At 43.4% G+C, this 11,423-nt stretch overlaps 2 protein-coding genes across 2 annotated transcripts; one reads left to right on the forward strand and one right to left on the reverse strand.

Annotated features, from left to right (window-relative positions):
- Positions 1-305: 305 nt before the first annotated feature.
- nme5 (NME/NM23 family member 5) lies at positions 306-3,002 on the reverse strand. The gene is made up of 6 exons (XM_036548796.1): positions 2,969-3,002; positions 2,494-2,680; positions 1,872-2,077; positions 1,186-1,286; positions 623-741; positions 306-389 (listed from the first exon to the last, which is right to left on the reverse strand). The coding sequence occupies exons 2-6, from the start codon at positions 2,632-2,634 to the stop codon at positions 306-308; spliced, it is 651 nt and encodes a 216-aa protein (XP_036404689.1). The 5' UTR covers positions 2,635-2,680; positions 2,969-3,002.
- Positions 3,003-7,795: 4,793 nt separating this feature from the next.
- On the forward strand, positions 7,796-8,257 carry LOC118791436 (golgin subfamily A member 7-like). Its single transcript, XM_036548797.1, has one exon. The coding sequence runs from the start codon at positions 7,820-7,822 to the stop codon at positions 8,255-8,257; it is 438 nt and encodes a 145-aa protein (XP_036404690.1). The 5' UTR covers positions 7,796-7,819.
- Positions 8,258-11,423: the final 3,166 nt, after the last annotated feature.

Genomic DNA, 11,423 nt, shown 5'->3' on the forward strand with positions numbered 1-11,423 from the left:
CTTTTCGTATAGCACTGCACAGACACAAAACTCACAAAAAAGGCACTTTGATCCCGCCTTTGTTTTTCAATGTGGACAATGCTGCACAATCTTAATTAACCAATATTTACATCTTAATCACGTGCTCACATAAGACACAAATCTAAGCAAGAGAAAAGCAATGACAGTACAGCATCACAATTTTTTTTATTTCATTAAAGGCATCCAAGAAATGGTACTTTTTATTACAAAAATCCTGACTTGTAACATAGCATTACCACTCATTTCCCTTTTGGCCTCTGACCTCTTTGGCAGATGCCTCTGATTTATTTTGCCTCCTCAATTATTGGTCCATCAGATATTTTAGGCTTGTTGGGATTGTTCTCGACCAGCCAATCAGCTAGCCAGGTCTTTTGAAAGAACACACAAGACAGAAAAGGACATGATAAATGATCAGAACCCATTCCGAATACAAGTACACAAACTGAAGCAGGTTTGTCAATCAAGCATGATATTACTGAGCAGTGATGATTGAGAATACCTCATGCCTAATTGTCACTCTTACTCCAGTTCCCCACAACACCTTTGCCCCTATATCTGACACCTTCAACCCCTTTCCCCAAATCACTACCCATTTACTTACAAAAGGATCTGCTGGCTTCCTCTTGCAGAGCTCTGTCAGTCCTGTAAGCAGCGTGGGGTTCACAAACCTGCTCAGGTAATCTTTGGCTGACTCACCCATGGGTATTGGTTCAATCAAAGCTGGGCAGAGGGACATGCAGGAAACTCACAGTCATTGTATTCATACAGGAGTGTTCACACCAAGCTTTTATTTAAGGATCCAAAACTGACTAAAAAGAACAAAACATTGTGTTGCAACTGGAATGCTAACGGTACCTGAACTGTACACGCTAAATTTTCTGTATCCATACAAAAGTATCAGCACCACTTCATGTACTTTCAAGCAAAATTTGCAAACAAAACGTAGTCTGAAGTAACTTTCCCATAAAATATAATTATAGTTTTTAGTTCTTATTTAAATTTATTATGACTATTATTATTATTTAAATTATACAGGACCTGCTGCCTTCAAACAAAAGCAGGTCTTCTCCAAGCTGGAAGCTGGAAAAAAGCCAGCTTTGGGGCATAAGCTGGCTTTTCCCCACGCTTTCAAAGAGAAGACCTTTGAGATTGCGGTGTACTCACAGCTGGGAAACATGAATTTGATCTCCCTCTCTGCAGCGGAGAAACTGTCACTGCCATGCACTGCATTCCTCAGGTCAGAGGTTCCATACTTGGCCCTCAGACTAGATCAGGAGGCGAACATAAATGTAGTAGGACAGATACAGTGAGCAGCACTGATACCATACATCTCTCTATGGTTTGCTTGATATGACTTAGATGTCATACAAGTACAAATGAACCCTGTTACATCACTCGATGTCACATCACTTTTAATGTCATGTTTTTTTTTCCCCCCTAAAACCAGCAGCTGCTTACAGCTGTTTTCAATAATGACTCTTTACATATCAAGTAGAAACCCTATTTATTGTTCCCCTCAAAGTAGCTAATTAAAGCTTTTTGCGCATACATAGTTTTAGAGCATGGATTTAACCAATGATATCATACTTAGCTGCAGAAATGTTGTGAACAGACAATTAAAGTCAGTGGGCCGTGTTGCAAAGTAGTATTCCTGCAACATCAAGTTATAACTCAGCATCAAGTATGCACAAATACTGAAACCCTTTAAAAATGTTTGCTGGATTCTTGTCCCCAGCTTACGTTAATTGTTGAAAAGGATATTAAGAAGGTTACACTGTTTGTTGACCTTACACACATATACACACGCAGATTTCACAGTAATGATATGAAAAAAACATTAATCTGACTACCAATGAGGATGTGTCTCTTTTGCCTTGGAACTGTTGGCAGGCCCAATCAAGGCCTTCCACAGTGCGATGCTGTGGTCCCGGGCCAGTACCAGGGCCGTGATGGGACCGGAGCTCATGAAGGCAGTAAGGCTGGGGAAGAACAGTTTGCCGTACTGTTCTGCATAAAAATCACTGCACTGCTCCGGGCTCAGCTGCAGTCTTCTCTTCTGTCAGACACAAAGCAAGGCGGCTATGACGCTGGCAATGGCGATGAGGATTCACATCTTTGGCTGATGAGTTGCTTAGAACTTCAGATCTAGACACGTGCAAATTTTAAACGTACAAAGTGAACAACTCGTGGTAACTCAGCAGATGATTTTACGGGGCATTCATTTCGTGATCAAATGCTGAAAAGGAATGCAACTGAAAGGTAAAACCAAATAACGACTCAAATAAGTATTAGCTGAATTATTGTGTTCCTGTTTCACAAGTAATAACTTGATAATAAAATGGATGACAAACACCTCGTATATTTCTGTGTGAATCCTATATTACCCACATTAAACTCTACAAAATATGTTTAAAAACCTTTTGTTTTAAAGAAAAAAAGGTTGAATATTTACTGTTACTAAAGAGGCCTAACCTGTAGAATAGTGAACCCCGACTGCAGAATGATGTCTTCGATTTCTTCGGCTTTGTGAATGGCGTCCGGTTTGATCAAAGCCAGTGTCCTCTCCACATAAATGTGAGGAGGGGACATCTGTTGCAACGGCGTCTCATCCATTGATTTCCGATACCAATGCGTGAGATATCTCAAGCTTAATATTGAGCTGAAATAGACACAGAATGCTTCTACGGTTGCTAAAGGTGAACAATAGCTTGGCTAGATACGGAATATACAGTAACTTTGTCACAGTTGTCCCACATCACTTATTTAGCCAAGTTCGACAAGCTGTCGCAGCCAAGTTTCATTCACTGATGTTTGGTGGAACTGAATGAACGATTTACACACGTATCTGGTTAGTCTGTCTAACGGCTAAATGCAATGATCATGACAAGGTCAATGAAATGAATAACAGACAAGAGCTAGGTAACAGGCTTTAAAATTGGTATCTTACCTTACACCAAAACGAAGCTCCCCCACTCGTTCGCGTTGACATCGTTGCTAGGATACGCAAAGCGGTACGGCGAGTGCTTTGGGTCAAAATATCATCGAGCATTAAATTAAGATACTGCAAAAGATGCTTTCTGTCTATACATATACATATATCTATACATCAATACGTAATGCATTCACCCGTGAAATAAATACAGGATCCCATGCAAATTCATTCGCTTAGCGTCAATATATCAGTTTCATCTGTGTGGTGCGGTGGTGGGTAAACAGCACTTATAGAGATGCAGGCACATTTCCCAAGTGTTGGAATGCTATTTTATCCTTTTTTTTAAGGTGTCCTTTAAGCAACAATATACTGCAAATAAAACCCTTCGAAAGGGTTTGGTTGATGAGGCAGAGCCAATTCAACAGACTAGCGCTCACTTGTATTTCTACACATACAATAACATCTTGCATAAGATGAGAACTAAGATAAAGCAGGTATTCGACAAAATTTAATCAAAATGATCATTTTATACTGTACTTATTGAAAACGTATTCTTATTGTACTTATTGTACTTATTCCAAGAGGAACCAAGAGGGGAATCTGTTATTACTCTTGTTGGTGAGATATTCAGAGCAAGCATCATCTTTTGGGCCAACTGTGCCGGTGTATACTGACTGTGAAAAAAGTATTCGAAGCAAAGTTCAATACGTCAAGCTCAGCTTTACATTTTCACAACGTATTATTCACCTCGAAGCAGTCGCTGCAGATTAAAAAAAAAAACCTAAAAGCAAGAGCAGTTAATAGCATACTTTTCCATTTTTGTGTGATGAAATAAGATCTGTTTTAGAAACTTCTGGGGGCGCTGAAGCAAGCACAGAACACTCCTGACCTAAATGTACACCTTATTGGAATCTTGTTAACACCAGAAGCTGATTACTCCACAGATTCTGTCCGTTACATAATAAAATTAGGTGGGCGTTAATTTTTTTGTTACATTTTTATTTTAGTATATTATTACTTCGTTTTTAATCAAAATACATTTTGGGAAGATTTTTTTAGAATGTTTACGTTCAATAAGATTCCCTGCGTATGCCGTTTCAGTATCCAGATAAAAAGGTTTTAGATGAATTAATGCTACGCGAGCATACAAAAACACCACAAACTTAATGTAGTGCATAATAGATTGACACTGATATTATTTTAAGGTGGCAACACATTGCAATTAGAAGTTACGAAAGTGTCCGTTTCAAAGATAAAATGTTATAAATGTTACAGGTGGCCAGCTTGCGATGAAATATACCCATTTGCTGACTTTCTGGGTATATCCATCACGAAACTTTCTACGGAGATAAAACGGGATACATGGCAATTTTCGTACAACATCATTGTCCTCTGACAGAGGTGTACAAAATCACCAGCTTAGGCTATCTGACCAGAAGCCAGGAGTATCCGTGACGTCACAGACTTAGAGTGAGCATGGCGGTAAAAAAAATCCTTTTAAATCAGAGTGGAGACCTGCTCTGTTACGTCATTCTGAGTGGGAACCGCCTTGATAAAAAGCCATTGCACTCAACTGATTGCAGTATTTGCAAAATTTTAGACCTTTGTACATCTCTGTACTTACATAGTATACCATGGATCATAGACCAGAAAGTGGAAAAGAGACAAAAGCAAAAGAGAAGAAGAAGACAAAGTGCTTTGCTGGATTGCGGCAATGGCTCAACTGCTTGGGATGTCGGATGAAGAAATCCACCTCAGACCATCAGGATGGAGAGCGCAATGACACGCCACCTACTACAAGTAAGAAGTACACATTTTCAGCAAAAATACTCACACATATACAGTTGTGGCACTTGCCTAAACAGCACCAAGGAGAACACTGCTGAAGATAAGCCAGCAAAAACCACTGTAAACACTGAACACTGGCACATAGAGTCCCACCACCAAATATCCTGTCTAACTCCTACTTAAAGAGGTTTCTGTTAACTCTTGTGCGCTTCCAGGTGCATATCTCCATCCGCCTACTGCTGCTGAGAAAAAGAGGGCATCAGACTCAAAGAAAAGAGCGGGCAAGACCTCTGTTCACCGTCAGAACCCCGACACCGTGACCTCAGTCTCAGCTGGATGCCGGAGCACTTCCACCCAGACTGTATCTTGCTACCGGGACGCTGCAACGCATGCTTCAGTCAGTTGCTGGGACTCTGCCACCCAGACTGTGGGCTGTTGCTGGGATGGTGGCACTGAGACCTCGGTCCGTTACAAGGACTCTGCCACTCAGTGGGAGGAGGACTTAATCACCAGCAAAGACGGTGGTACCAAGGTGAACAAAATTTTTGTCTTATTATTTGATAAGTTATTGCTGTTCAGTAGAACTCATATGTGATGAGTGTGTTTTGAAAGAACAGTGAACTAAAATGTTGCTGCATTGTGCAAGTTTGTATGTGTAAAACATTTATGTAAACTGAGTTACAACAATGCATAGATACTGATGAAATTTTATGAAATTTTGTGTGTACTTAGAAATGCAGTTATTGTTTTAATACAAAAAGTTGTTTTAGTCTTGTTTTAATAATTTCAGCACATGCATGCATGTAATATAGTGTAATGTAAAGAGGAGGAATAACTGTGATTCATCGATTTTCACTTTTTCAGGACCCCAGAGAAGACACCAGCTCCAGGTGTTCCCTGAGCTGCTTTGAGACATCCAGCCCTCTCTGCACACCCACCACTTCCACTCTTCCCACCCTCCCCACACCCCCTGACCTCCCCTCCCCAACCAGACCTCCCACCCTCCCTGCCCCTTCCCACAATTCCAAAACTGCTCTGCCTCAGGTGAAGAAGTGCCCCAGTTCCAACAAGATCGCCCCATCTCTGCCTCAAAACACGGGTCAGTGCCATGTCCTCAACAGCATTTTTTTCTTCTCAAAATATGTTCTACACCTCATGGTAACATAACCGGTTGTCTGTCCTTAGTGATAATTTTATATACAATTGAAGATTTATTAAACAAGCCTGTAGATTTTATGGACAGACACAAAGGCTGGCTTTTATCGAAACATGTCTGCTTTCTGCTTCTGTTGCGTACAAAAACGAAGAACGTCTCTCGCTTGCTGACTGTGACCATTCTGGTTCCCAGTTAAACTGCCCGCTGCAACCCCTGCCCAGAAGAAAGCAGAGAAGAAACCTGTGGAGCCCATCAAAAACCTGGCGCAAGTTCTAACCCAGAGCTTCACGCTGATGAGCTCCGATGACTGGTGAGCACCTCTCACTTAAATTTGTACTGGAGGCTGGGCCACTATAATAATTCAGCACGCCATCCAGCTATAATACTGGAAACATGCATGTTGCTGGAGCCAGTCTGTAAATGATTTTTGTTCATTTTTGGTGTTTTGAACCTTTTCTTTTCATTGAATCAAGGGAGGAGAACATTAAAGGAATGAGGCTAGCAAGAAAGCTGGCGGAGGAACACCCAGATGTCCTGTTGGCCAGACGGCGTGAAGTTTGCCTTGTGCTCATCCTGGAGGTGCCATTTCACTCTCCTATACAATCACAGTACAATCTCTCAGTTGCAACAATGGTCATCTGAACCAAACCAGCTGATTTACTTTAGTCAGCATAATTGTGGCTGGAGAGAAGCCCTGGCGAGTTGATTTGCCATATTTTCACTAAGTTTGGCCTGTTTTCTCTGAAAAGAAAAACTTCATTGTGCCTTAGCAGGAACAACAGCTGCCACAATGCTTTGCGGTGCTGATTCGTGTGCTTGTCTTAAGGTCTCGAATCCACAATCCAGCGTGTCCCGGGCTGCAGTGGTTACCCTGGGGACGATGTACGCTCACCTCAGGAAGGCAATGGATCAGGAGCTGGAGAGCACGGCCACAGCACTCCTGCAGAAATTTGGCTTTTCGAATAACGTCATCCGGCAGGATGTGGACGCTGCCCTGGACAGCATGGTGCAGAACTGCACACCCACCCAGGTTATGAAGGCTCTGCTGGCTGGGGGCCTGAGGTGAGTGACTTAGTCAGATAGTAAACATTATTGTTATATCAATAACAGCTAAAACATGCTAAAACAGATGTTCAGGTTGTCATGTAGTCACTGATGTTGTTATTGGTGTGCAGGCACCTGAATCCTGTGGTGAGGAAGTGCACAGCACAGCACCTGGCCGACCTGGTGGAGAGGGTAGGCGCTGCCCGCTTGCTGTCCGATTCCGCAGACGTGACCGAGCGCATCCTGGCTGCCGTCGCCCGACTGGCACAGGATTCCTCTCAGGATGCCAGGTAGGGTGGTGCTCATTGGCAGACATGGTTCTCCGCCATGAACACATTTAATGTTTCCTTTTCATGAGGCAAAACTAGTTCATTCAAACCCTGTATTTTTCACCCAGATACTTCGGCCGTAAAATGCTCCGTTTTTTGGCGTCCCATCCTGATTTTGACAAGATGCTGAACAAGTACGTGCCGGCAAGGGATATTCCTGCACTGAAGGACGTTATCAACAAGACGCAGGTACGCTGAAAATCTTGTTGTCTGGTTTGATGCAGTGCTGCATAACCATGATATAATGCATTTATTATGCAGAGACCGAGAAGAAAAGCATTTGTTGTGTGATTCATTGGCTTTTGAACATTATGGTTGATCTGTAATCTGGGTTGGGTCTGCTGTCAGCAGGAATCAGCTAAACCACCACAGAACCCAGCTTCTGCAAAGGGCGAACATGCACTTCCTGGAAGGGGGCCAAAACGTGCAGTGATTCAGGTTAAGCAGCACAGCACGACTGAGAAGGAAGTTAATGACAAGAGCATGAAGGTCCAGATGGGGTCCAGTGACGTCCACCTTCGTGGTGGGGCCATCAACACAGCTTCCAACATGGTGGAGACTCACAACTTGCAGGACATCAGACAGGAAGCGGCCACTGCTGCCAAAGTGTTCATTCAGAGGGACTACAGGTACGGCACTGCCTGCCAGTTCCAGACCAAGTTTCCCTCTGAACTGGAGACCAGGATCGGCAGGCAGCAATTTGAGGAAACGGTGCAGACACTGAATGACCTCTACGCTGAGGCAGAGAAGCTGGGTGGCCACTCATACCTGGAGGGCTGGGTGGCCTGTCTCACGGCCTACACCATCTCCGTGTGTATGGAGACCCGCTATGAGAGGGTCTTGAAGAAGATCGCTAAGTACATCCAGGAGCAGAACGATACGATCTACGCACCACGTGGTCTTCGTCTCACGGATCCCATTGAGAGAGGGCTCAGAGTCATCGAAATCACCATCTTTAACGACTTGAGCACAGGCTCCAGAAGATAAAATGCACCCTCCTTGCACCAGCTTGGAGCCCCTCCCCAACCACTGAGTCACAGCAATCTTGTCAGTCCACCTCGTCACTGTATATAGTTAAAAAAATAAAAATTAAAAAAAATAATAAAACAATTTCCTCTCGTCTTTTCGCCTGCTCTTTTCGACATTTATTATTTATTGTATTCAACTGCAATTGGGCAAGATGGTTATCTATCATATAGAAACGGATGGAATCACCCACCTCATATATCCATCTTGATTTAAATAAGTTGTACGTTGTTTACTTACTGTGGACCCTAAATATCACTACTTTTATAAATCTCAGCTGTGCCTATGTTTTAATCGATTGATACTGTTAATGTAAACGCCTGTTGAAACAGGAAAAAAATTAGGCTAAAGCGCGTTGTCCATGTCCACTTGGGGTCATTGTGAGATCAGTTGCTGTGTTGGTTCAATGTGATCCTGTGTCTCCATGTGGAAAGCTGTGCAAAGCAGCGTGCTGTGTGTCCCTGCATTCTGTAGACCAGTGTTCAAATGAAGTCATTCCTATTGCCTGCACCGACAACTCAAGCCATGGTTTTCACATATTACTTATAATAGCATATATGATCGCTCTTTAATACCTTATTATGTAACGTATTATAAGGTATTAAAGGGCAATCACACTGCTGTACATTTGTTTTTATACCCTGCCTGATCAATTTGAGTTCTCTTGGGGGAAAAAAAAAAAAAAAAAAAAAACTTATGATGGCATCCTCATTGGAATCACAGAATATTTCCCTGATATGACTGCAGTAGTCTCACAGTAAAGTAAAACTAGTAAAAGCACCCACTAAATGCCAATGTAAGAATGCAACGTAATCAACAAGAGACCTAGTTTAAGGAAAATTACCAACAAGACCCAGGTATGCTGTCTGAAGATCTTGTTGACTGTTTTGATGCAGTGCTGCATAACCATGATACACTCATGTATTTTGCAGAGATGAAGAAGAGATGCATTTGTTGTGCGATTCGTTGCTTTTTAAAAATTATGGTTGATCCATAAACTGGGTTTGGTAATCTGTCTTTTGAGCTAAACCACGCCAGAACCCTGCGTCTGCAAAGGGCGGATGCGCACTCCCTGGCTGCGGGCCAAGTCATGCTGTGACTCAGGTCAAGCAGCACAGCATGACTGAGAAGGAGCAGTATGTGGAGGACCTGATGGCGCAGATGGGCTCCAGTGACTTCCGCCTTCGTGTTGAGGCCATCAACAAGGTGGTCACTGATTGTCAGCAGAGGCCCGGCTTGGTGGTGACATGCAAATTCCCAGTGAGTAAATTCAAAATATTGCTTTGATTGGGAGGGTAAGTGCCGTTCTGCTTTTGAGGCAGGCATCTGTAGCCTAAAAAAGCCTTGTACCTGGTCCAAATGTAAGCAATCTAACTTAGTTCAGTGACCAGTCACCATAAGTCTGAGACTCACATGGAAGCTCTTAGAAGAGAGGCTAATATAAGATTAGGTAAATCAGATGAAGTCAGGTATAGGAACAGGTCAAGTATTATGTCAGGCAGTCAATACTCTCTTTAATTTTAGGATACACAGTGGAGAGAGCCTTGACAGCAGCAGTTGTGATCGAGCACAGAGCACTAGAGGGCTGCTTTCAAATCATTTACGAGTGCCTGAAGCAGAAGTGGCCCCACCATACCAGCTACTCATCTCTGCTGCAGATGTGCACACGGCTGGGCTGCTCATACTTCAATGCGCTCAGTGTATGTTTGCCATGCTATCATATTAACACAGCACTGAATGCTACGTTGTGCTAAATCTGTTGTGTACTGTGAGATCCAATTAGATTTTGTCTTTAGACTGGCTCAAACACAAATTACACAAGTGCACGCATCATCAATGACATGATTGACATAGTAGGTCTTGAGCTAGCTAAGGAGCTGGTGGCAGAGATGTCCAAGTCTCCAGCCTGGGGACTTATGGTCGACGAGACAATGGACATCTCTGTCACTAAACAGTTGGGGCTTGTGGCCAGGTTTGTTTACTTTGAGTCACAGCACATTTTTACTAGCTTTCTTTATGTTCTAGTTCAATATCATCAACATTTTTTGTGAACTTAAGGTACCTAGGGCCTAATGGAGAAGTAAAGGTCAAGGTGCGGAGCATGAGGAGTGTCAGAGCAGGGGACTCCTCCACCATCACAGAGGCAATTCTGGAGGCCATGGCAGAGCTGCCGAGGGATAAATTCACTTCCTTTGCCAATGATGGTGTCTCAGCAATGATTGGTACTCAACCACTACCACCCTCCAGAACCCAGACAGCACCTAAGCCCTCTGAAAAACCCAGGGAAAAACCTGCTAAGTATTCCCTGATGTATATGTCTATATATGAGGGATATGTAATAAATGGTTACATAGCAGGATCTTGGTAAGCCTGAATATGCATATTCTCTAAGAGGTGGGGCTCCTCACCCGTCTGTGATAAGGTATTTGATGCCATCGCTGCCAGGCTGCAGGAGTCGAATAGAAAGATCAGCCTGTTTGCCCTGGAGGCTCTGCAGAGCATAATCCCTCTGCTCAAAGATAGTCTAGCGCAGGTCGTCAACATCCTGGTGCCGGCCATTGTGGAAAACCACCTTAACTCCACAAATACTGTCATCTGCAGTGCTGCTGTGGGAGTCCTGGATTGCCTCCTCCATAACCTTGGTGAACTTCTTTTCCACTTAGGAAAACCACATTCCAGAGTCCCCTCAGGTCACCTCTGGTGCCCCAGAGTTGGGGTAATGACAGTCCAGGACATGAGCTTGATTGGGAAGCTTGCAGGTAACTCACAGTTAGGCTTGTCACACTGCACTTAGCCCAGGGCTAAAAGCATTCTTAGAACCTTCTTAGCCCCAGGCTAAGGGAGCTGTTAGCCCCATGATAAGGAAGCTTTCACTTTGGCACAATCCTGACACATTCCAAATTGGGCTAACCCCGACTTTAGCCTAAGGCTTGCTGGCCCTCCTCCAGAGCAGGGTTAGCCCCGAGTTTGTGGGGTTATCCCCTGAAAATCGAATAAACATGGGGCTGAAAGGTGCCAGTGTGAAATGGGGCTAAAGTAAACAATGGACTTTGCGTCACGTGTTTGTTATCCAATCACACGACTTCTTCGTCACGTCATTACAGTACACACATGCTTTATGTTAACA

Source organism: Megalops cyprinoides, chromosome 16, assembly GCF_013368585.1.
Source record: "Megalops cyprinoides isolate fMegCyp1 chromosome 16, fMegCyp1.pri, whole genome shotgun sequence".
NCBI classification, from domain to species: domain Eukaryota; kingdom Metazoa; phylum Chordata; class Actinopteri; order Elopiformes; family Megalopidae; genus Megalops; species Megalops cyprinoides.